This window comes from Melanerpes formicivorus, unplaced genomic scaffold (assembly GCF_026170545.1).
Source record: "Melanerpes formicivorus ecotype bairdi unplaced genomic scaffold, bMelFor1.0.p_v2 SCAF_87, whole genome shotgun sequence".
Lineage (NCBI taxonomy): Eukaryota > Metazoa > Chordata > Aves > Piciformes > Picidae > Melanerpes > Melanerpes formicivorus.
In genome coordinates, this window is record NW_027142439.1 from 1446979 (window position 1) to 1473474 (window position 26496).

The 26496-nt window shown below is 50.0% G+C and overlaps 3 protein-coding genes across 3 annotated transcripts in view; 1 reads left to right on the forward strand and 2 right to left on the reverse strand.

Moving 5' to 3' along the window:
• Positions 1-26496, reverse strand: part of SETDB2 (SET domain bifurcated histone lysine methyltransferase 2) — a gene marked incomplete at its 5' end in the record, with an annotated part of 260530 nt that overhangs the window by 164681 nt on the left and 69353 nt on the right.
• The window catches only part of RB1 (RB transcriptional corepressor 1), an 89929-nt gene that overhangs the window by 35079 nt on the left and 28354 nt on the right, over positions 1-26496 (reverse strand). The window contains 6 exon segments of the mRNA XM_068165299.1: positions 20038-20240; positions 20451-20527; positions 21611-21642; positions 21731-21787; positions 23734-23850; positions 25380-25467. Coding sequence (XP_068021400.1) covers positions 20038-20240; positions 20451-20527; positions 21611-21642; positions 21731-21787; positions 23734-23850; positions 25380-25467 — 574 coding nt within the window.
• LPAR6 (lysophosphatidic acid receptor 6) lies at positions 412-3390 on the forward strand. The gene has a single exon (XM_068165217.1). The coding sequence runs from the start codon at positions 1075-1077 to the stop codon at positions 2095-2097; it is 1023 nt and encodes a 340-aa protein (XP_068021318.1). The 5' UTR covers positions 412-1074; the 3' UTR covers positions 2098-3390.

Here is a 26496-nt window from a genome sequence, read left to right on the forward strand (position 1 = left end):
GATCAGCCTGGCCACAGCCTCATCCAGCCTGCTCTTAAACACTTCCAGGGACGGGGCCCTCAACCACCTATCTCCAAAACAGAAATGTTAAGGTGTTGAGTTGTTCAGACACTGAAAAGCCTCCTAAGTGGTGAGAAAGCTTTTTGCCATGCAGCTTTCAGCCTCCAGCGACGCTGACAAAAGAACTTTTCAGGAAGCGCGGAAGGAGTTAACAGGAGGCTGCAGCTGCAGCACTCTGCTGGCGACCATTTGCGCGCCTGCAAGGTAACAGTCCCAGCAGAGGCATTATCAGATTAGGGGAAGACAAACAAACCGAATTGAAACCATTCTTCAGCGCGCCCGACCTCTTCTTCCTGTGATGTCACGCTACAAATTGCCCCGGCGCTGTGCTCTGCTCCGCAGGAGCCAGGCTGGCGAGCAGCAGCAGCAGCAGCAGAAGCGGCGGCGGCGCAGGAGCGAGGGCCACGCTCTGCAGGAACAAACACGCTCTGGAATTCCGTCTCTGCCCTCGCAAGCCGCTGCTTCCCGCCCCGTGGGGTGAGCCAGCCAGAGAAGGAGCGCTCGGCAGAGGGGAAGAGCTCGAGTACACAGAAAGAAGGCTGACAAGAGGCATGCAAGCGCCGACACTTCGCGGCGGCCAGGAAATTCTTTTCTAGAGCACACAGCCCCAGCAGATCTGCACGGACGAGGCTCTGCCACCATGATCTACAGCCAAGAATAAGCGGGGGGGAAGTGCTACAACAACAGCTTCACCCAATCGAGGAGGCGGTGGGGGAAATGGAGCTAAGCGAACTCCGGGATGATCTCTTCTGCCACAAATGACAGGAGTTTTGACCTCTGAGGAGCGGCTATGTGATTTCCAAATAGCACCGGGGAAAGCAGAGTGACCTCCCGGTGATTGCCGCTGGAGATGTGCTCCCCCGCCACGGGGCTTGCGCTTCTTTGAAGCTTTCCGGGGCGACACATTGACCGAAGCACCCCCGTTCAAGCCCAGCTGCAAGTTCCTCTGCAGCCTTTGCAAAGCCTTGCGAGAGAAATCGCCGAGCCGAGGGGGATTTCGAACGCGCCATTATAATGGTAAGCTCTAATTGTTCCACTGAGGACTCCTTTAAGTACACTTTATACGGGTGTATCTTTAGCATGGTGTTTGTTCTCGGCCTCATAGCCAACTGCGTGGCGATCTACATTTTCACTTGCACGTTAAAAGTGCGAAACGAGACCACCACTTACATGCTCAACTTGGCAATATCGGACCTGCTTTTCGTGTTCACGTTACCCTTCCGGATTTACTACTTCGTAGCGAGAAACTGGCCGTTCGGAGACGTCCTCTGCAAGATCTCCGTCACCCTCTTCTACACCAACATGTACGGGAGCATTCTGTTCCTGACCTGCATCAGCGTGGACCGCTTCCTAGCCATCGTGCACCCCTTCCGATCTAAGACCCTGCGAACCAAGCGGAACGCCAAGATCGTCTGCGGGGCGGTGTGGGTGACGGTGCTGGCAGGCAGCACGCCGGCCAGCTTCTTCCAGTCCACCAACCGCCGCAACAACACCGAACAAAGAACCTGCTTCGAAAACTTCTCGGAGGACACGTGGAAAACCTACCTATCCCGGATTGTGATCTTCATCGAGATCGTTGGGTTTTTCATCCCCCTCATCTTGAACGCGACCTGCTCGACCATGGTCTTGCGGACTTTGAACAAGCCGCTGACGTTAAGTCGGAACAAACTGAGCAAGAAAAAGGTACTCAAAATGATTTGTGTCCATTTGGTAATCTTCTGCTTCTGCTTTGTGCCTTACAACGTGACCTTAATACTTTACTCCCTGATGCGAACGCAGACCTGGGTTAATTGCTCAGTGGTGACGGCGGTCAGGACTATGTACCCCGTCACCCTCTGCATCGCCGTTTCGAACTGCTGCTTTGACCCTATCGTCTACTATTTCACGTCGGACACCATTCAAAACTCCATCAAAAAGAACCGCTCCACCAGGCCACGGGACACCACCTTCTCTGAAAGGCCAGTTTCGGAAAGCTTCCTCCAACAGAGCCTTCAGACCATAAAAATGAAGATACTTGACAGTGACTCTACCATCTGAATTGGTATCAAAAGACTTGCTGGGACTGGGTGCCAATGTGAAGCCTGCACGCACGTCTTCCGTTGTGGAACTACATTCTGATCTGCAAATGTTACACTTCCTTCGCAGCAGAAAGGTTTATGATGAGGACTGTAAAAGTGTTAAGCCTCATAGTGCACGGTGGGGGGGGGGGGGGGAACACCCAACCATATTTATGTAAGCATTTATGTTCAATGCCTGTGTGCTAGGAAATGACCTTTTGGGTTCAGATTGGGTTAACCAAAGTCCAACAACCGTCTGGAAAGTCAAACACAAACGCCAAAGTCATCAGGGTTTGGCTTCCAAAGCTAAAACAATTGCTCATTTTTAGTAATTATATTGGTTTCCAAGATGGAAACTAAGGACAAGGGTGAAACTACCTGGTTTGCACGGCAGGATCCAGTAGCTGAGGGAAACAGCACCACGCTGATCGCAGCACTTCAGCTACCGTGCCTGCTCTGGTCTGCTCTCTGTCTTATTCCTCCTCCTCTGTGCACCTTCCTTCTTAGGGACCATTACTTTTGCAGGAGGCTTCAGGTCAGTGGATTACAAGAACTTTGTTTTGCTCAGGTTTATCTGATAAAATACATGCTCTCTCCACCAGCCTGGCCCCCCATAAAGCAATTCAAATCTTCTGGTGGTTTAGGGCATTTGGAAACAACTCAAACTGGTTTTTCTTCTCACCTCTGTCTCAGATGTCTGTGTTAATTACAACAGAATAACCTCCACTGACTGAAGTCAGAGCTTTAGGTACAGCACCAGCTTAGTACATTTCTTTTGTGAGATGTTCTTCGACTCAACACAACTTCTGAGCACATCCCTCCACATAAGGTAATTCCAAGTAATAGTTTCTTAGAAAAACATGACCTTTGCCTGTGCTCATTCACCACACCAACTCAAAACAGTGCTTCTAGGAAACTACTTGGTGTCCCACCAAAAAAAAACCCTAACCCACAAGACCTCTCTGCCCTATAAATAGGAAATGTGAGCAGCTGAAATGTCAAAGGCTGTTTTCTTGCAAGCTTCATCCATTTTCAAAGTCAAAATACCTGAGGCTGCAGGGTGGCAGAATTAACCAGGACAGCTTGAAAAGTCAGGGCCCTGTGTAGGGAGCAATCTGTGCCTATTTACTGTTACAGACAGGAATATGTAGAGAAAAGTGCTTTCAACCCCCCTGCCACCTATGGGTTCCCAGCTACCAGAACACTGTGTACATATTCCTCAACATTAATTTAACATGACTCTGTAATTAAATAAATATTTTTAAAGGTATAAGTAAGGAGTAAGTGTTGGTTTTTCCTCCCCCCCCAAAAAAAACACCCCACACCACTGGAGCTGATGAATTTACACTGTAGATGTAGGGCAGGAAGTTACAGCACAGACAGCACTGAGGCATTTTAACAGTATCACCAAGGTTGGAAAAGACCTCAGAGATCATCCAGTCCAACCTGTCACCACAGACCCCATGACTAGACCATGGCACCAAGTGCCACATCCAATCCCCTCTTGAACACCTCCAGGGATGGTGACTCCACCACCTCCCTGGGCAGCACATTCCAATGACTAATGACTCTCTTGGTGAAGAACTTTCTCTGCACCTCGAGCCTAAACTTCCCCTGGTGCAGCTTGAGGCTGTGTCCTCTTGTTCTGGTGCTGCTTGCCTGGGAGAAGAGACCAACCCCCACCTGGCTACAACCTCCCTTCAGGGAGTTGTAGACAGCAAGAAGGTCTCCCCTGAGCCTCCTCTTCTCCAGGCTAAGCAACCCCAGCTCCCTCAGCTTCTCCTCACAGGGCTGTGCTCAAGGCCTCTCCCCAGCCTTGTTGCCCTTCTCTGGACACATTCAAGTGTCTCAATGTCCTTCTTAAATTGAGAATGATTTAATTTAACCCAAGCAACATTTACTTCTGTGTTCAAGGAGACAGTCACATCAAATTTACCCCAATTTTCAAGAGTTTACCAAATTATCTCCCTGATATCTCATCTATCTATCAAATGCCTCAATAGCCTTCTTAAACTGAGGGACCCAGAACTGGACCCAGGACTATTGCTAGGTTCAAACATATTTCACAAATTAGTATCATAGAATCAGTCAGGGTTGGAAGGGACCACAAGGATCAGCTAGTTCCAACACAGCACAGGGCTGTGCTCAAGGCCTCTCCCCAGCCTTGTTGCCCTTCTCTGGACACATTCAAGTGTCTCAATGTCCTTCTTAAACTAAGGGGCCCAGAACTGGACACAGGACTCAAGGTGTGGCCTAACCAGTGCTGAGTCCAGGGGCACAATGACTTCCCTGCTCCTGCTGGCCACACTGTTCCTAATGCAGGCCAGGATGCCTTTGGCCTTCTTGGCCACCTGGGCACACTGCTGGCTCATGTTTAGGCAGCTGTCAACCAGCACCCCCAGGTCCCTCTCTGGCAGCTCTCAGCCACTCTAACCTCAGGGCAGAGTAGGGAAGTGCAAACCAATGCTGGATAAAATGCATGCTGAGCTGTCAGAGTGTATGTTATCTGTATCTGGTATGTTACCTGATCCAGCTCCCTTCCCTTTGTGAAGCTTTTCCTTGTTTGTTACACATGACGTGCACACTGCCTCCTACTACTGGGAAACTGAGTCACCCAAAGAGTGCTAGAAACATGCCAACTGAAAATATCATCAAATAGCATTTGTCAACCTTTTCCCACAAATTTATGAAAGGGAAACTAAAACAGGAAGAGCTTCAGCTACGAAGGTACCACAGGCACAGAAGTATGCATAAGTTGTGAAAATAGGTAGTTATGAGGGCTGGGAATGATAAACTCTTCTGATCCATACCAGACTTCAGAAAGATGCTCCAAAGCCCCAGCATGAGTAGGGATTCTCTACATTTTCCATGTGCCACTGACAAATCCAAAGTTCACAAGCACATCTCTTAACATTTCAATGCATCCCTCCATGAGGATCCCATTTCATATTCCTTCCAAAGTCTTTGAGGCCTTACTGTCACTGCTGGGTTATGTTTCTAGGCTACTGCTAACCCCAAGCTCGGCAAAGCGGTCACTCTGTTTGAGCTCCAGCTCGGCCAGCAACGCCTCTGTGTGACACCCTGTAGCCTCACCCTGGAAAGGAGAAGCTTTTCTTTCTGAGATTAGGAAACTGCAGGCAAATAATAGTATAGTATCACAGTATCATAGTATCAGTCAGGGTTGGAAGGGACCACAAGGATCATCTAGTTCCAACCCCCCTGCCATGGGCAGGGACACCCCACACTACATCAGCCTGGCCACAGCCTCATCCAGCCTGCGCTTAAACACCTCCAGGGACAGGGCCTCAACCACCTCCCTGGACAACTCATTCCAGGGCTGCACCACTCTCATGGGGAAGAACCTCCTCCTCACATCTAGCCTGAATCTCCCCACCTCCAGCTTCATTCCATTCCCCCTAGTCCTAGCACTCCCTGAGATCCTGAGCAGTCCCTCCCCAGCCTTCCTGGAGCCCCCTTCAGATCCTGGAAGGCCACAATGAGGTCACCTGGGAGCCTTCTCTTCTCCAGACTCAACAGCCCCAACTCCTTCAGTCTGTCCTCACAGGAGAGGTGCTCCAGCCCTCTGCTCATCCTCCTGGCCCTTCTCTGGACACCTTCCAGCACCTCCAGATCCCTCTTGGAATAGGGGCTCCAGAACTGGAGGCAGTACTCCAGGTTGGGTCTCAGCTGAGCTGAGCAGAAGGGGAGAATCACCTCCCTTGCCCTGCTGGCCACACTTCTCCTGATGCAGCCCAGGATCTGATTGGCTTTGTGGGCTGCAAGTGCACACTGAGAGTTCCTGTTGAGCTTCTCCTCCCCCAGCACCCCCAAGTCTCTCTCCTCAGGGCTGCTTTCAAGCCAGTCACTGCCCAGCCTGGATTTGTGCCTGACTTAAAAGCAGAACAAACAGATAAAGTCACATGTGTGGGTAATCCACTGCAAGCCAGACACTCCTTCGTTTATGAGGTCTTTTCTGTCTTGCACTCAGTCTCCTGGACCATAGCTTCTGCTTTTTTGTTGCCACAGCATGGTGAAACACAGCACAGCAGCTGTCTGCACAGTTGAGAGCTTGATATCTCCATTTGAAGAAGCTTTCTATTCTTTGTTCATAGTATCATAGTATCATAGTACCATAGTATCATTCAGGGTTGGAAGGGACCACAAGGATCAGCTAGTTCCAACCCCCCTGCCATGGGCAGGGACACCCCACACTACATCAGCCTGGCCACAGCCTCAGCCAGCCTGGGCTTAAACACCTCCAGGGACAGGGCCCCAACCACCTCCCTGGACAACCCATTCCAGGGCTTCACCACTCTCATGGGGAAGAACTTCCTCCTCACCTCCAGCCTCAATCTCCCCACCTCCAGCTTCATTCCATTCCCCCTAGTCCTAGCACTCCCTGAGATCCTGAGCAGTCCCTCCCCAGACTTCCTGTAGCCCCCTTCAGATCCTGGAAGGCCACAATGAGGTCACCTGGGAGCCTTCTCTTCTCCAGACTCAACAGCCCCAACTCCTTCAGTCTGTCCTCACAGGAGAGGTGCTCCAGCCCTCTGCTCATCCTCCTGGCCCTTCTCTGGACACCTTCCAGCACCTCCAGATCCCTCTTGGAATAGGGGCTCCAGAACTGGACACAGTATTCCAGGTGGGGTCTCAGCTGAGCTGAGCAGAAGGGGAGAATCACCTCCCTTGCCCTGCTGGCCACACTTCTCCTGATGCAGCCCAGGATCTGATTGGCTTTGCGGGCTGCAAGTGCACACTGAGAGCTCCTGGTGAGCTTCTCCTCCCCCAGCACCCCCAAGTCTCTCTCCTCAGGGCTGCTTTCCAGCCAGTCCCTGCCCAGCCTGCATTTGTGCCTGGGATTGCCTCCACCCAGATGCAGGAGCCTGCCCTTGGTCTTGTTGCACCTCCTGAGGTTGGCTTGTGCCCACCTCTCCAGCCTGTCCAGGTCCCTCTGGATGGCCTCCCTTCCCTCCAGCCTGTCTGCGGCACCACACAGCTTATTAAACATACTTCACTCTTTCTGAGATGGGGGTGTGAGGGGTTGGGGGCCAAGAACAACAGCACAAAAGAATAAAGTCAACCCCCCAAAACATCTCTCTCATTTAGGGAATCTGACCATTACTGGAGAAATTCCTGATGTGACTGATTGAGAGGAGAGGGAGTGAACCTGGACCTCCCACAACAAGCTGATACAAAGCCAAGCTCCCAGCTGCTCAGGACTGGATGAGGGTTTTTTCCACCGTTTCTGGTTCTGCAAGAAGATAATCCTGCACTGCTATGTAAGCAACCATATTGCCAGAGAGACAGAAGAGCTGGTATCAAAGGTATGAGCAGGAACATACCATGGAAAGCCTTGTTGCTTACATAGAATCATAGAATTCTCATTCCTACCTGCTACAGTCCAAGGTATGAGACTGAACACATCCAAGTGCCAGGTTCTACACATTGGCCACAACAACCCCAGGCAGTGCTACAGGCTGGGGTCAGAGTGGCTGAGAGCAGCCAGGCAGAAAGGGACCTGGGGGTACTGGTTGACACCTGGCTGAAGATGAGGCAGCAGTGTGCCCAGAGGGCCAAGAAGGCCAATGCCATCCTGGCCTGCATCAGAACAGTGTGGCCAGCAGGAGCAGGCAAGTCATTGTGCCCTGTGCTCAGCACTGGTTAGGCCACACCTTGAGTCCTGTGTCCAGTTCTGGGCCCCTCAGTTTAAGAAGGACATTGAGAGACTTGAACAGGTCCAGAGAAGGGCAACAAAGCTGGGGAGAGGCCTTGAGCACAGTCCTGTGAGGAGAGGCTGAGGGAGCTGGGGTTGCTTAGCCTGGAGAAGAGAAGGCTCAGGGGAGACCTTCTTGCTGTCTACAACTCCCTGAAGGGAGGTTGTAGCCAGGTGGGGGTTGGTCTCTTCTCCCAGGCAACCAGCACCAGAACAAGAGGACACAGTCTCAAGCTGTGCCAAGGGAAGTTTAAGCTGGAGGTGAGGAGAAAGTTCTTCCCAGAAAGAGAGATTGGCCATTGGAATGTGCTGCCCAGGGAGGTGGTGGAGTCACCATCCCTGGAGGCATTCAAGAGGGGATTGGACGTGGCACTTGGAGCCATGGTTTAGTTAGTCATGAGGTGTTGGGTAACAGGTTGAAGTTGATGATCTCTGAGGTCTTTTCCAACCTTATTGATTCTGTCATTTATTCTAAAAACTAATAATATCAGACCTGAGAATTTAGGTTTACAATGACTCTTCCTGTTTAACAAGCACCCTGCACTCTCCAGTCATATCAAAACTTCAAGCTGTCCTGCACTAAGCTAAATCTTCTGCTGCTTAATCATGAGAATCAAACCACACAGAATTACAAAGTCCTCTAACAACAAGTTTCATCTTTTTATCAAGTGATAAAAGAATGCTTTTGCACACACACAGCTTCAAGACTGGCCCTAATTCCACCTTTTTAAGCAGTGAGTTACTGAACAGGCAACCAGCACCAGAACAAGAGGTCACAGTCTCAGGCTGCACCAGGGGAGGTTTAGGCTGGAGGTTAGGAAGAAGTTCTACACAGAGAGAGTGATTGCCCATTGGAATGGGCTGCCTGGGGAGGTGGTGGAGTCACCATCCCTGGAGGTGTTCAGGAGGAGACTTGATGGGGTGCTTGGGGCCATGGGTTAGTTGATTAGGTGGTGTTGGATGATAGGTTGGACTCAATGACCCTGAAGGTCTCTTCCAACCAGGTCTATTCCATTCCATTCCATTCCATTCCATTCCATTCCATTCCATTCCATTCCATTCCATTCCATTCCATTCCATTCCATTCCATTCCACTCCATTCCATTCCACTCCACTCCATTCCATTCCATTCCCTTCTATTCTATTTTATTCCCATCTATTCTATTGCCTTCTAACAAAGGAAATCCTTAAGTAATAATGCTAGCAGCAGGAGACAACTGAGATTACTGCTGTTATCTATCCCAGGGTGCATTTATCCTGGGGTGCACTAAGAGAAGTGTGTCCAGCAGCTCAAGCTTCTCCTCCCCCCCTCTACTCTGCCCTAGTGGGCCCCACCTAGAACACTGCATCCAATTCTGGGCTAACCAGTTCAAGAGGGACAGGGATCTACTTGAGGGAGTCCAACAGAGGACTGCAAGGCTGATCAAGGGACTGGAGCACTGCCTTTTGAAGAAGGGCTGAGAGACCAGGGGATTTTTAGACTGGAGAAGAGATGACCCAGAGGGGATCTATTAAAAAGGAACAACAAAAAAACCACCAGCAGCTATTTCTGTCCAGATAAGACTGCAACAGGCAGGCACAGACAGAGCAGGCCAAACACAGGCTGGTTCTGGGCAGGCTCACTCCTGAACAGGAAGGACAGGGTGATGACAGTTAAGGTACTTACCCATGCCAAGTTCAGACTAGGTACAGTCTAACTGGAAAGCCTCAACTCTCTGCTCAGGGGTTCAAGAGAACATCTCACACACACAAGTCCAGATGTCAGTGGGAGAGCACTGAGCTGTACCATGGGTAGTTACCAGCCTGAAGCAAACCCATGCTGAGAAGCAAAATCAACCCAGATGAGGAGCTTTGCCAAAACCCTGGAGGGATTACTGTTCTAGAGGACAGTCTAGTCTATTCTATTCTATTCTATTCTATTCTATTCTATTCTATTCTATTCTATTCTATTCTATTCTATTCTATTCTATTCCATTCCATTCCATTCCATTCCATTCCATTCCATTCCATTCCATTCCACTCCACTCCACTCCACTCCACTCCACTCCACTCCATTCCATCAATTAAATTCTATTCTACTCTACTCCATTCCATTCCACTCCATTCCATTCCATTCCATTCCATTCCATTCCATTCCATTCCATTCCATTCCATTCCATTCCATTCCATTCCACTCCATTCCATTCCACCCCATCCCATCCCAATTCTCTTCTATTCTGTTCCCACTCAGCAGTTCTAAGCAGGAAGATCCTCACTCCTGACAAGGACTTTGTCTTATCACAAAGCTCCTGTCAGACATACAGGCAGTGATACAAACCTACAACTAAAATACTATCAATATATGCAGCATAAAAGCAGGCACAAAAGCACTTACTTGGCCTACCAAAAACCCCACAAACAAAACAAAACAAAGCAACCAACAAAAAACCCAACTATGCCTTTAGAATCAGAGAATTACAGAAGCATAGAATCAATAAGGCTGGAAAAGACCTCAGAGATCATCAAGTCCAGCCTGTCACCCAACACCTCAGGACTAACTAAACCATGGCACCAAGTGCCACATCCAATCCCCTCTTGAACACCTCCAGTGATGGTGACTCCACCACCTCCCTGGGCAGCACATTCCAATGGCCAATCTCTCTTTCTGGGAAGAACTTTCTCCTCACCCCCAGCCTAAACCTCCTCTGGCACAGCTTGGGACTGTGTCCTGGTGCTGGCTGCCTGGGAGAAGAGACCAATCCCCACCTGGCTACAACCTCCCTTCAGGGAGTTGTAGAGAGCAAGAAGGTCTCCCCTGAGCCTCCTCTTCTCCAGGCCAAGCAACCCCAGCTCCCTCAGCCTCTCCTCACAGGGCTTGTGCTCGAGACAGTAAGTTAAGAGAAAATCCAGGAAGCAAGAAGGCAAAAAACCCACAGCCACTGATACATAACTTGGCAGTTTGACAAAACTCTGTTATCCCCTTAAGAGCCTGAAAAATGAGCATACAGCTGGAAAAACCCCTTCACATCAGAGTGTTTGTTTGGCTCCTACTTTGCTTTTAACAGTAGCTCATTCTATCTTGCAGAGAAAAGTTAACTGCAGAAGGGCTCCAGCAGCACAGCCACAAGGATAGAAAGAGCAATAAAAACTTAGGACAGCTACCAGGACCATGACTTGGATAAAATAAGCAAGACAAAATCAACCCCAAAACATTGTTCTATCTATTCCATCAGCTTTGTTCCCCTATAGAGACTTAGCAAACTACCAGAAGGGAGGTTGTAGCCAGGTGGGGGTTGGTCTCTTCTCCCAGGCAGCCAGCACCAGAACAAGAGGACACAGTCTCAAGCTGTGCCAGGGGAGGTTTAGGCTGGAGGTTAGGAAGAAGTTCTTTCCAGCAAGAGAGATTGGCCATTGGAATGTGCTGCCCAGGGAGGTGGTGGAGTCACCATCCCTGGAGGTGTTTAGGCAGAGACTGGATGGGGTGCTTGGTGCCATGGTTTAGTTGATTAGATTGTGCTGGATGATAGGTTGGACTTGATGATCTCAACAGTCTCTTCCAACCTGGTCTATTCTATTCTATTCTATTCTATTCTATTCTATTCTATTCTATTCTATTCTATTCTATTCTATTCCATTCCATTCCATTCTCTTATCCTATCCCTACCCTATCCCTATCCTTATCCTATCCTATCCCATCCCTATCCTATCCTACCCTATCCTATCCTATCCCTATCCTATCCTACCCTATCCTAAACCCAAATATATTGTGGCTAATCAGGTCATGCTTCCATGGCTAGCAGTCCTTGGGAACAGCTTAGGCACAGGCAAGCACCAACAGAGCTGAAAATTCCACCCAGCAAAGGCTGTAAAAACCCAACTCCTCATTACAGCTGTCAACCCACAGCCAGGGAGATCATGACACATCCTTTGTTTCACTAGCCACAACAACACAGCACCTCTGCACAAGCAGGAACCACAAGAGTTACTACACCTCAGATACACAGCACAGGCAGCCACCTAAACCAACACTTAGGAGCAACTAAACTGCCTCCTGCCAATGTACCCCAAATGCTGCAAGGGAAAATGCAGCTATGATAACTCATATTAAGCACATGATTCACTTGCCAGCAACCTCAGCAGATGGACATTGCACAGCCAGTGTAGGTTTGTCACTAAAAGAGATGATCTCTACAGTAAATGGAATGAGGTACCTTAAGGAAGTGAATGGAATGAAGCTGGAGGTGGGGAGATTGAGGCTGGAGGTGAGGAGGAAGTTCTTCCCCATGAGAGTGGTGAAGCCCTGGAATGGGTTGTCCAGGGAGGTGGTTGAGGCCCCATCCCTGGAGGTGTTTAAGCCCAGGCTGGATGAGGCTGTGGCCAGGCTGATCTAGTGTGGGGTGTCCCTGCCCATGGCAGGGGGGTTGGAACTGGATGATCCTTGTGGTCCCTTCCAGCCCTGAATGATACTATGATACTATGATAATCCCCTTGTAAAAGACCTGTTTAAGATAAATAGAACCAATGGCTTTCTGCAAGTGCAGCTCTGCCTCAAGTACAGAAGGAGCCCATGCTACACAAGTCTAACAAAACAGGACTCCCTTTACCCCTTAATCATGGAATCATGGAATCAATAAGGTTGGAAAAGACCTCAGAGATCATCAAGTCCAACCTAGCACACAACACCTCAGGACTAACTAAACCATGGCTTCAAGTGCCACATCCAATCCCCTCTAGAACACCTCCAGGGATGGTGACTCCACCACCTCCCTGGGCAGCACATTCCCATGGCCAATCTCTCTTGCTGGGAAGAACTTTCTCCTCACCTCCAGCCTAAACCTTCCCTGGTGCAGCTTGAGACTGTGTCCTCTTGTTCTGGTGCTGGTTGCCTGGGAGAAGAGACCAACCCCCCCCTGGCTACAACCTCCTTTCACGGAGCTGTAGAGGCAATAAGATCTCCCCTGATCCTCCTCTTCTCCAGCTAAGCAACCCCAGCTCCCTCAGCCTCTCCTCACAGGGCTGTGATCCAGACCTCTCCCCAGCTTTAGAATAGAATAAACCAGGTTGGAAGAGACCTTCAAGATCATTGAGTCCAACCTATCATCCAACACCACCCAACCAACTAACCCATGGCACCAAGCACCCCATCAAGTCTCCTCCTGAACACCTCCAGTGATGGTGACTCCACCACCTCCCCAGGCAGCCCATTCCAATGGGCAATCACTCTCTCTGTGTAAAACTTCCTCCTCACCTCCAGCCTAAACCTCCCCTGGCACAGCCTGAGGCTGTGTCCTCTTGTTCTGGTGCTGGTTGCCTGGGAGAAGAGACCAACCTCTGCCTGTCTGCAGCCCCCCTTAATAAGAGAAAACTCTACACTTTAAAGAGGAGGTGAAGCAGAGAGCAGCCTGAATCCTCAACGGCATCCAAATTTCACAGAAGGAACACTCTGCATAGCTGCTGTGCCTTAGGTAATCCTTTTGGTCATGTTTGTACTTGACTCAAACTATCATCTGCAGGGTTGGGCTGCCATGGTGTACCTGCAACAGATAATCCATTAATGCTCTGCTACCATAACCAGTTATCTCAGAACCCTAGGGAGTGCTTTGTACAGTGAGAGAGAGCCTACCAAGAAGGGAACACGTTGCCAACAGACAAAAGCAGGAAACAAAGGACCTCAGCTTCAAGTGTTCTGGTTTCTCTTCCAGTGCCCTGGAGGATTTGCTAGGATGGCAACACCCAAGCATGATTAATAGCTTGAGTCATCTTCACAATACATAGGAGGGGCAGGGAAGGTTCCCAAAGTGGTGGTGCAGGCAGTGAAGGCTATCATTTGCTGCTCTTCCTGCTTGTTCAATTTGCCTTCAGCTGCTAGGGCAGGTAAAAGTCTCAAGCCCCCAAAAAGCAGAGCACAGTTTCTATAGAAGGAAACTTTTTGCAGTGCTAGAAATGCAAGGGAGAAACACTCTCACACATTGAGTTGATCAGATGGTGTTGGGGGAGAGGCTGGAATCAATGATCAGAAAGGTCTTTTCCAACCTGGTTAATTCTATTCTACTCCTCTTTACTCTACTCCTATTCTACTCCTACTCCTATTCTACTCTGTTCTACTCTACTCTATTCTATTCTACTCTACTCTACTCTATTCTATTCTATTCCATTCCATTCTATTCTACTTCTATTCTATTCTACTTCCATTCCATTCCATTCCATTCCATTCCATTCCATTCCATTCCATTCCACTCCATGCATGGTCCTGCATCTGGGTGGAGGCAATCCCAGGCACAAATGCAGGCTGGGCAGGGACTGGCTGGAAAGCAGCTCTGAGGAGAGAGACTTGGGGGTACTGGGGGAGGAGAAGCTCACCAGGAGCTCTCAGTGTGCACTTGCAGCCTGCAAAGCCAATCAGATCCTGGGCTGCAGCAGGAGAAGTGTGGCCAGCAGGGCAAGGGAGGTGATTCTCCCCCTCTGCTCAGCTCTGGGGAGACCCCACCTGGAGTACTGCCTCCAGTTCTGGAGCCCCTATTGCAAGAGGGATGTGGAGGTGCTGGAAGGTGTCCAGAGAAGGGCCAGGAGGATGAGCAGAGGGCTGGAGCACCTCTCCTGTGAGGACAGACTGAAGGAGTTGGGGCTGTTCAGTCTGGAGAAGAGAAGGCTCCCAGGTGACCTCATTGTGGCCTTCCAGTATCTGAAGGGGGCTACAGGAAGGCTGGGGAGGGACTGCTGAGGATGTCAGGGAGTGCTAGGACTAGGGGGAATGGAATGAAGCTGGAGGTGGGGAGATTGAGGCTGGAGGTGAGGAGGAAGTTCTTCCCCATGAGAGTGGTGAAGCCCTGGAATGGGTTGTCCAGGGAGGTGGTTGGGGCCCTGTCCCTGGAGGTGTTTAAGCCCAGGCTGGATGAGGCTGTGGCCAGCCTGATGTAGTGTGGGGTGTCCCTGCCCATGGCAGGGGGGTTGGAACTAGCTGATCCTTGTGGTCCCTTCCAACCCTGACTGATACTATGATTCTATGCTTCTATTCTCTTCTCTTCTATTCTCTTCTAACTGAAGTGTCAGAGATAACACATGACCTGATTAAAAACACCCAAACCCAAACAAAAAAAAACCCACACCAAAACCCCCCCACCACAGAGAGCAGAACTGCTATGATCCCTTAGCACCATCACACCCAGCAGCAGCAGTGGCAGCAGTGACCTCTCTCTCTCTCTGTCTCCTCACGCACTTCTGGAGCATGCACATGATGCAAGCAGAACTATATTTAGTGTGGACAGACAGACAAAACTCAAATCAGTTCTCAGTTCCTTCTTTAAGGTTAAAGCTGCACCCTCCAAAAGCAACTTCCTTGCAGGGAGCACGGCAAGCACATGAAGTGGCAGAGGGTGGTGAGCCTTAGCATGCTTCTTCCCCCTGTGAGGAAAAGGCCTGGAAAATCACAGAATCACCAAGGTTGGAAGAGACCTCAAAGATCATCCAGTCCAACCTGTCACCACAGGCCTCATGACTAGACCATGGCACCAAGTGCCACATCCAATCCCCTCTTGAACACCTCCAGGGATGGGGACTCCACCACCTCCCTGGGCAGCACATAGGGCTTGGAACACAGCCCTGTGAGGAGAGGCTGAGGGAGCTGGGGTTGCTTAGCCTGGAGAAGAGGAGACTCAGGGGTGACCTTATTGCTCTCTCCAACTACCTGAAGGGAGGCTGTAGCCAGGTGGGGGTTGGTCTCTTCTCCCAGGCAAGCAGCACCAGAACAAGAGGACACAGTCTCAGGCTGCACCATGGGAGGTTTAGATTGGAGGTTAGGAGGAAGTTTTACACAGAGAGAGTGATTGCCCATTGGAATGGGCTGCCTGGGGAGGTGGTGGAGTCACCATCACTGGAGGTGTTCAGGAGGAGACTTGATGGGGTGCTTGGTGTCATGGGTTAGTTGATTAGGTGGTGTTGGATGATAGGTTGGACTCGATGATCTCAAAGGTCTTTTCCAACCTGGTTAATTCTATTCTATTCTATTCTGTTCTGTTCTATTCTATTCTATTCTATTCTATTGTTCTATTCTATTATATTCTATTCTGTTCTATTCTATTCTATTCCACGCCACTCCATTGCATTGCATTGCATTCCATTCCATTCCACACCACTCCATTCTATTCCATTTTACTCCACTCCACTCCACTCCATTCCACTCCATTCCATTAGCTAACAACTCTCTCAGTGAAGATCTTTCTCCTCACCTCCAGCCTAAACTTGTCACATTACAAACCACTATCCATAGCAACTTCCATGCCAAACCAGGATACTAGGTGCCTGAAATCCAACTGATCACAAGAGACAGCTGATGTCTGCAAGAGTAACCCAGTGCCTGCAGTTGTTGTGGGGCCTGTCTCTACACTAGTGCAGTTGCCTGGGTGGCTGGTACCCTGCCAGCAAGCAGCCTTGCAGATGTTGTCATTCTGGCTAAGCTGAACATTTGCCTTCTGCCTGAGGCTCTCCCTCATTCACAAATGATGTATTCCTGAATCTAAGGGCAGGCAAAATTCAGTAGGCATGGAAGGAGTGTGTTTGGCATGTCCTAGCTCTTCTGCAAGAACCTGGCTGCTGTGCAGGAGCACACACAACTCCTGGAGCCCAGAAGAGAGACAGGAAGGGAGTGTGTGACTCATCTGCCAGCACTGAAGTCACTCCAGGTTGAACCCACGACTACGGCTGTAGCTGGCAACAAAACGAGCCAAGGCCTGCCCCAAGGCCTGGAGGGCAGGTGGCAAAGCACAGCTTGCTCCCACACAGCTCAACTTTCTCCATCTCTAATCCATACCAGCACCTGAAAATAGTCCCTGAGCTGCATCAGTGTGGCCAGCAGGGCAAGGGAGGTGATCCTCCCCCTCTGCTCAGCCCTGCTGAGACCCCACCTGGAGTCCTGCCTCCAGTTCTGGAGCCCCTGTTGCAAGAGGGATGTGGAGGTGCTGGAAGGTGTCCAGAGCAGGGCCAGGAGGATGAGCAGAGGGCTGGAGCACCTCTCCTGTGAGGACAGACTGAAGGAGTTGGGGCTGTTCAGTCTGGAGAAGAGAAGGCTCCCAGGTGACCTCATTGTGGCCTTCCAGTATCTGAAGGGGGCTCCAGGAAGGCTGGGGAGGGACTGCTCAGGATCTCAGGGAGTGCTAGGACTAGGGGGAATGGAATGAAGCTGGAGGTGGGGAGATTGAGGCTGGAGGTGAGGAGGAAGTTCTTCCCCATGAGAGTGGTGAAGCCCTGGAATGGGTTGTCCAGGGAGGTGGTTGGGGCCCTGTCCCTGGAGGTGTTTAAGCCCAGGCTGGCTGAGGCTGTGGCCAGGCTGATCTAGTGTGGGGTGTCCCTGCCCATGGCAGGGGGGTTGGAACTAGATGATCCTTGTGGTCCCTTCCAACCCTGACTGATACTATGATACTATGATACTATGATCATGACCCACATGCTGCCTAGGCATTTTCCAGAGGAGGGCTGGCAAATGCCAACACATGGCAGGGTGCTAATGAAACACCACCAAGGACTCTGCCACAATGCTCAAGCCCAAACTATTCTCCCTTTGAGGCCAGTAATACACAGCCCCAGTAGCCAGTCCTTGCTACCTGGCCTTACGTGGGATGGCATTCAACAAGTCCAAGTGCCAGGGGCTGCACTTTGGCCACAGCAACCCCATGCAGAGCTATAGGCTGGGGTCAGAGTGGCTGAGAGCTGCCAGACAGAGAAGGACCTGGGGGTGCTGATTGACAGCTGCCTAAACATGAGCCAGCAGTGTGCCCAGGTGGCCAAGAAGGCCAATGGCATCCTGGCCTGCATCAGGAAGAGTGTGGCCAGCAGGAGCAGGGAGGTCATTCTGCCCCTGGACTCTGCATTGGTTAGGCCACACCTTGAGTCCTGTGTCCAGTTCTGGGCCCCTCAGTTTAGGAAGGACATTGAGACACTTGAAGGTGTCCAGAGAAGGGCAACAAGGCTGGGGAGAGGCCTTGAGCACAGCCCTGTGAGGAGAGGCTGAGGGAGCTGGGGTTGCTTAGCCTGGAGAAGAGGAGACTCAGGGGAGACCTTCTTGCTCTCTACAACTACCTGAAAGGTGGCTGTAGCCAGGTGGGGGTTGGTCTCTTCTCCCAGGCAAGCAGCACCAGAACAAGAGGACACAGTCTCAAGCTGTGCCAGGGGAGGTTTAGGCTGGAGGTGAGGAGAAAGTTCTTCATAAAGAGAGTGATTGCCCATTGGAATGTGCTGCCCAGGGAGGTGGTGATATGATAGAATAGAACAAACCAGGTTGGAAGAGACCTTCAAGACCATTGTGTCCAACCTATCATCCAACACCACCTAATCAACTAACCCATGGCACCAAGCACCCCATCAAGTCTCCTCCTGAACACCTCCAGTGACGGTGACTCCACCACCTCCCCAGGCAGCCCATTCCAATGGGCAATCACTCTCTCTGTGTAGAACTTCCTCCTCACCTCCAGCCTGAACTTCCCCTGGCACAGCCTGAGACTGTGTCCTCTTGTTCTGGTGCTGGCTGCCTGGGAGAAGAGACCAACCTCTGCCTGTCTACAACCTCCCTTCAGTCTACAACCCCCCCTTCAGTGGAGTCCCCATCCCTGGAGGTGTTCAAGAGGAGATTGGACGTGGCACTTGGTGCCATGGTCTAGGCACGGGGTCTGTGGTGACAGGTTGGACTCGATAACCCTCAAGGTCTCTTCCAACCTTGGTGATACTGTGAGACTGTGATACTGTGATACTTGGCTGCCTGTCAACAGGGCAGTTCTGGGCCCCTCAATTTAAGAAGGATATTGAGACACTTGAACACACCAAGAGAAGGGTAACCCCAGCTCCCTCAGCCTCTCCTCACAGGGATTGTGCTCCAAAGCCCTGACCCAGAGATTCAGCAAGATATTTCAGCACATGAAACACCCCTATACTTTTTGCCTTCTGAGGCAGCACTCCAGGGCTTGCTGCTTACAGCTCACAGCCTCTCACTTAGGGGCAGCTGCAGGAGGTGATGGAGGCCAATACAGAAGCAGAGTGTGCTTGGACTTGGACTGCACATAGCTGCCTGCCATGGCTTCCCTCAGCTTTCTGAGGGAACCCTGCTGTGCCTCCTAGAGGCAACCTCCCCAACACAGCCTGGACACTGACCTGCACCTGGGGAATGGGATAGGATGGGGGTGGGATAGGATAGGATGGGATAGGATAGGATAGGATAGCATAGCATAGCATAGCATAGCATAGCATAGAATAGACCAGACCAGACCAGACCAGGTTGGAAAAGACCTTCAAGATCATCAAGTCCAACCTATCACCCAACACCATCTAATCAACTAAACCATGGCACCAAGTGCCTCATCCAGGCTCTTAAACACCTCCAGTGATGGTGACTCCACCACCGCCCTGGGCAGCACATTCCAATGGCCAATCTCTCTTGCTGGGAAGAATCTTCTCCTCACCTCCAGCCTAAACCTCCCCTGGCACAGCTTGAGACTGTGTCCTCTTGTTCTGGTGCTGGCTGCCTGGGAGAAGAGACCAACCCCCACCTGCCTACAACCTCCCTTCAGGGAGTTGGAGACAGCAAGAAGGTCTCCCCTGAGCCTCCTCTTCTCCAGGCTAAGCAACCCCAGCTCCCTCAGCCTCTCCTCACAGGGCTGTGCTCAAGGCCTCTCCCCAGCCTTGTTGCCCCTCTCTGGACACACTCAAGTCTCTCAATGTCCTTCCTAACCTGAGGAGCCTAGAACTGGACACTGGACTCGAGGTGTGGCCTAACCAGAATCAATAAGGATGGAAAAGACCTCAGAGATCATCAAGTCCAACCTAGCACCCAACACCTCCGGACTAACTGAACCATTGCTTCAAGTGCCATGTCCTATCCCTTTTTGAACACCTCCAGGGATAGTGACTCCACCACCTCCCTGGGCAGCACATTCCAATGGCCAATCTCACTTTCTGGGAAGAACTTTCTCCTCACCTGCTGCCTAAACTTCCCCTAGCACAGCTTGAGACTGTGTCCTCTTGTTCTGGTGCTGCTTGCCTGGCAGAAGAGACCAACCCCCACCGCTTTTTTTCCCCCACAACCAGAAGACATGCCCAACCTGATCTTGTTTTGCTCCTATCATTTAGTCTGCTAGAAATCATTCTCATCCAGACCACCACTGATTGTGCAGAGCTGGCTGTGACTTCCTTTTCCTAGCCACGGCATTAACAGAAGGACAAATAGAGCTCTGAAGCATTACTCACAGATTGCCAGGCAAGAGACTCCATAATCTGATGTTCACAGCGTTCTAGGTGCTTCATCATTTCCCTTGTCAGGCTTTGCTCTGCTTTAATAAAGCTTTCAACCACTTTGTAGAAGTCAAAAGCTTTTAAATCAAACACATGGAGGATCCAGGGGAAAGACAAGCGTGTTTCAGCACTGGCAGTGTCACCCTGGGAAGCATTTCCTGCAGGAAAGACAGACTGATGTTATCAAGGGCACCTCACTTCAGCCTTCAATTCCCCTTGTAAATATTTACTGCATGATTGGTAGTTCAGAAATCTCTCAGAGTCCTTTTTTTTCCCCTCCCCTTATTTACTGTATTTTATGCATTAGAACAAGCAGCAATAAATATCAACAAGCAGCAATGCTGTTTGGTACTTTAGATTCAACTTACTGACATATGTAGCCATGACAACCTCAACAGCACATGCCAGCAGAGATGTGTGGAAGATGTTATCATTCAGAAGTTTGCTGAGGGAAAAAGGAAGTTGTTAATACTTGTCCTAACATTAAAGTGACAGACATCAGCAACAAGCTGCTGCCACAGCCAGCTGGCAGCCAGGCACCAGTGGTGTCCCCTCAGGGATCAGTGCTGGGCCCCATCCTGTTCAGTATCTTTACTGATGGTCTGGATGAGGGGATTGAGTCAATCATCAGTAAATTTGCAGACAACACCAAGCTGGGGGCAGGAGTTGATCTGTTAAGAGGGTAGGAGAGCTCTGCAGAGGGACCTCGACAGGCTGGGCAGATGGGCAGAGGCCAAGGGCAGGAGATTGAACACATCCAAGTGCCAGGTTCTGCACATTGGCCACAACAACCCCATGCAGAGCTACAGGCTGGGGTCAGAGTGGCTGAGAGCAGCCAGACAGAGAGGGACCTGGGGGTGCTGGGTGATGGTAGGCTGAACATGAGGCAGCAGCATGCCTAGGTGGCCAAGAAGGGAAATGCCATCCTGGCCTGCATCAGGAATGGTGTGGCCAGCAGGAGCAGGGAGGTCATTCTGTCCCTGTACACTGCACTGGTTAGGCCACACCTTGAGTCCTGTGTCCAGTTCTGGGCTCCTCAGTTTAGGAAGGAGGTTGAGCTGCTGGAAGGTGTCCAGAGAAGGGCAACAGAGCTGGGGAGGGGTCTGGGGCACAGCCCTGTGAGGAGAAGCTGAGGGAGCTGGGGTTGCTTAGCCTGGAGAGGAGGAGGCTCAGGAGAGACCTTCTTGCTCTCTGCAACTCCCTGAAGGGAGGTTGTAGCCAGGTGGGGGTTGGTCTCTTCTCCCAGGCACCCAGCACCAGAACAAGAGGACACAGTCTCAAGCTGTGCCAGGGGAAGTTTAGGTTGGAGGCGAGGAGAAAGTCCTTCCCAGCAAGAGAGATTGGCCATTGGAATGTGCTGCCCAGGGAGGTGGTGGAGTCCCCATCCCTGGAGGTGTTCAAGAGGGGATTGGATGTGGCACTTGGTGCCATGGTTTAGTCAGTCCTGAGGTGTTGGGTGCTAGGTTGGACTCGATGATCTCTGAGGCCTTTTCCAGCCTCATTGATTCCATAAGCTAGTGACACATACCTGAAGTTATGCACGGAGAGTCGCTCTTCCTCCTGCAACACAGAAATCAACCCAAACTTAGCCATCCTCTGCAGCTTTGTCAGTGCAGTGTAAGCCCTGAGCCAGCAGCACCACACTCACCGACTTCAGCATGGACTCCATCACGCGGTAGTACAGGCGCACGGCAAGCTTGTACCTCTGTTGACAAAGAAGAGACACAGCAGTGTCACAGGGAGGGTCAGCAGGCTACAATAGGGCAGATTCTCATCACTCAGAGGTTATGCTCATAATTCATAATTCAGGACATTTCCCTTCCTCAGAAGAGCTACTGTGGATGAAGTCCCTGGTTGCAACTCGCCACCGGTACATGAGGAGTGCCGGAGGCTAAGGACTTCAGGTTTGCTCCAACTGCTATCAGATGACTACTGCTTAATCAAGTTTATGTCACCTCACAGCTAACAGGAGGAAACACACTGCTGATAGAGATGAAACTGTTGAGTATAAAATTTGGTGGGACTTGGCTTCCAAAACCTTAGTAGGAAGCACAGCTGGCCTTTTGATTTTAAAGAGGTGATTCACTTTGCAGCATTTAGTTGATCAGATGGTGTTGGGTGGTAGGTTGGACTTGATGATCTCAAAGGTCTATCCTATCCTATCCTATCCTATCCTATCCTATCCTATCCTATCCTATCCTATCCTATCCTATCCTATCCTATCCTTTCCTATTCTATTCTATTCTATTCTAGGCTGAGCTACCTTAATTAGTGAAAATATATTTCACTACATGTACTTTGCCATGGAGTGGAATGGAATGGAATGGAATGGAATGGAATGGAATGGAATGGAATGGAATGGAATGGAATGGAATGGAATGGAATGGAATGGAATGGAATGGAATGGAATAGACCAGGTTGGAAGAGATCTTCAAGATCATCGTGTCCAACCTTCCATCCAACACCACCCACCCAACCAGCATTACCTGCTGGAATGGAATGGAATGGAATGGAATGGAATGGAGTGGAGTGGAGTGGAGTGGAGTGGAGTGGAGTGGAGTGGAGTGGAGTGGAGTGGAGTGGAATAGAATAGAATAGAATAGAATAGAATAGAATAGAATAGAATAGAATAGAATAGAATAGAATAGAATAGAATAGGATAGAATAGGATGGAATGGAATGGAATAGAATAGAATAGAATAGAATAGAATAGAATAGAATAGAATAGAATAGAATAGACCAGAGCAGGTTGGTAGAGACCTTTGAGAACATTGCATCCAACCTATCATCCAACACCACCCAACCAACTAAACCATGCAACCAAGCACCCTATCAAGTCTCCTCCTGAACACCTCCAGTGATGGTGAAAATGCTCCCATTTTCCATGAAAGGAGTTTCAGCATATTTCCACCTAGTTCCCATTACTTCTTATATATTATATAAGTTATATATTGGTTGACAGTAGGCTGAACATGAGCCAGCAGTGTGTTCAGGGGGCCAAGAGAGCCAGTGGCATCTTGGCCTGCATCAGAAAGAGTGTGGCCAGCAGGAGCAGGGAAGTCATTCTGCCCCTGGACTCTGCACTGGTTAGGCCACACCTTGAGTCCTGTGTCCAGTTCTGGGCCCCTCAATTCAAGAAGGACATTGAGACACTTGAATGTGTCCAGAGAAGGGCAACAAGGCTGGGGAGAGGCCTTGAGCACAGCCCTGTGAGGAGAGGCTGAGGGAGCTGGGGTTGCTTAGCCTGGAGAAGAGAAGGCTCAGGGGAGACCTTCTTGCTCTCTACAACTCCCTGAAGGGAGGTTGTAGCCAGGTGGGGATTGGTCTCTTCTCCCAGGCAACCAGCACGAGGACACAGTCTCAGGCTGTGCCAGGGGTGGTTTAGGCTCAAGGTTAGGAGGAAGTTCTACACAGAGAGAGTCACCATCCCTAGAGGTGTTCAGGAGGAGACTTGATGGGGTGCTTGGTGCCATGGGTTAGTTTTTTGGGTGGGTTGGATTGATTGATAGGTTGGACACGATGATCTTGAAGGTCTCTTCCAGTCTGGTCTGGTCTGGTCTGGTCTGGTCTATTCTATTCTATTCTATTCTATTCTATTCTATTCTATTCTATTCTATTCATGTGTAATACCCCAGCAAACATGCTGGTTACCTGTGATCCAATTTCAGCACATCCTGGTCCAACTGCTTCAGCAAACTTCTTTTTGAAGACGTGCTCAAGACTCTCCACTCTTTTCAGGATACTCTCTGTCGGGTTCACTGTGCAATTCTAACCAGCACCAGAAGGAGCACAGGGGAAGAAAAGGGCATTTCAAATCAAACTCCTTTTTTCCTTATGTAATTGCATTCATCCTGCTTTGCTTTGCAACATCTCTCAGCTCATTAGCATAAATAAAAGCAGTGCATTTAGAAGAAAATAGACTCATTGTAATACTTTCAACTATTTCCAGTAATCCCCAGGTCATGCCTTAGATGCAACAGGAGGGCAGATGTTGATCTGGTAGAAGGTAGAAGGGCTCAGCACTGGTAAGGCCACACCTTGAGTCCTGTGTCCAGTTCTGGGCCCCTCAATTTAACAAGGATATTAGAGTAGAGTAGAGTAGAGTAGAGTAGAGTAGAGTAGAGTAGAGTAGATTAGAATAGAGTAGAGTAGAGTAGAGTGGAATGGAATGGAATGGAATGGAATGGAATGGAATGGAATGGAATGGAGTGGAGTAGAGTAGAGTAGAGTAGAATAGAGTAGAGTAGAGTGAAATGGAATGGAATGGAATGGAATGGAATGGAATGGAATGGAATGGAATGGAATGGAATGGAGTGGAGTAGAGTAGAGTAGAGTAGAATAGAGTAGAGTAGAGTGAAATGGAATGGAATGGAATGGAATGGAATGGAATGGAATGGAATGGAATGGAATGGAGTAGAGTAGAGTAGAGCAGAATAGAGTAGAGTAGAGTAGAGTAGAGTAGAGTAGAGTGAAATGGAATGGAATGGAATGGAATGGAGTAGAATAGAATAGAATAGAATAGAATAGAATAGAATAGAATAGAATAGAATAGAATAGAATGGAATAGAATGGAATAGACCAGGTTGGAAGAGACCTTTGAGATCATCAAGTCCAACCTATCACCCAACACCATCTAATCAACTAACCCATGGCACCAAGCACCCCATCAAGTCTCCTCCTGAACATCTCCAGTGATGGTGACTTCACCACCTCCCCAAGCACCACATTCCAATGGGCAAAACACTTGAAGGTGTCCAGAGAAGGGCAACAAGGCTGGAGAGAGGTCTGGATCACAGCCCTATGAGGAGAGGCTGAGGGAGCTGGGGTTGCTTAGCCTGGAGAAGAGGAGGCTCAGAGGAGACCTTCTTGCTGTCTACAACTTCCTGAAGGGAGGTTGTAGCCAGGTGGAGGTTGGTCTCTTCTCCCAGGCAACCAGAACAAGAGGACACAGTCTGAAGCTGCACCAGGGGAGGTTTAGGCTGGATGTTAGGAAGAAGTTCTTCCCAGCAAGAGAGATTGGCCATTGGAATGTGCTGCCCGGGGAGGTGGTGGAGTCACCGTCACTGGAGGTGTTTAGGAAGAGCCTGCATGAAGCACTTGGTGCCATGGTTTAGTTGATTAGATGGCTTTGGGTGATAGGTTGGACTTGATGATCTCAAAGGTCTTTTCAAACCTGGTTAATTCTGTATTGTGAATTCTATTCTGAGTTCTGAAGACTGTGTCAGATCTCTGTGTGCACATTTTACTTGAGTGACAGCTTCAAGCCTCTTTCACACACATCCCTTCTAGTCACCTACATTGAAGTACTTGATGAGAGTGTCCGAAGGTTTATCAGGGGCTGAGTTTAAAATCATCATCAACTGCTGAATGTTATTCATTGCAGCTCTGGAAAAACAGAATACAGGAGATAATAAACATTAAGGCTGGCTTGAGAGACTCCACAAACTGAACAGCAACTCTACAAGCAAACAAAAAGGGTTTTAGCTAACTCAGTTATCAAACAATGGAGAAGAGGAGGCTCAGGGGAGACCTTCTTGCTCTCTGCAACTCCCTGAAGGGAGGTTGTAGCCAGGTGGGGGTTGGTCTCTTCTCCCAGGCAAGCAGCACCAGAACAAGAGGACACAGTCTCAAGCTGCACCAGGGGAGGTTTAGGCTGGGGGTTAGGAAGAAATGGTATGTTCTTTTCACCATAACCTGTAAGGGATTCTACTTTCACCGTCCCTGGAGGTGTTCAAGAGGGGATTGGATGTGGCACTTGGTGCCATGGTTTAGTCATGAGGTCTGTGGTGACTGGTTGGACTTGATGGTTTTTGAGGTCTCTTCCAACCTTGGTGATACTGTGTGTTACTGATGCACTTCTCACCCCATGCTGGTGACCAGAGGCTTACTGCCATCTAGTGACAGTTCTGAGGCTTTATGAAATACACAGAATTACATAGAATAGACCAGGTTGGAAGAGAGCTTCAAGATCATTGTGGCCAACCCATCAACCAATCCAACCCACCTAAACAACTAACCCATGGCACCAAGCACCCCATCAAGTCTCCTCCTGAACACCTCCAGTGATGGTGACTCCACCACCCCCCCAGGCAGCCCATTCCAATGGGCAATCTCTCTTGCTGGGAAGAATTTCTTCCTAACATCCAGCCTAAACCTCCCCTGGCACAGTATCAGTCAGGGTTGGAAGGGACCACAAGGATCAGCTAGTTCCAACCCTCCTGCCATGGGCAGGGACACCCCACACTACATCAGCCTGGCCACAGCCTCAGCCAGCCTGGGCTTAAACACCTCCAGGGACAGGGCCCCAACCACCTCCCTGGACAACCCATTCCAGGGCTTCACCACTCTCATGGGGAAGAACTTCCTCCTCACCTCCAGCCTCAATCTCCCCACCTCCAGCTTCATTCCATTCCC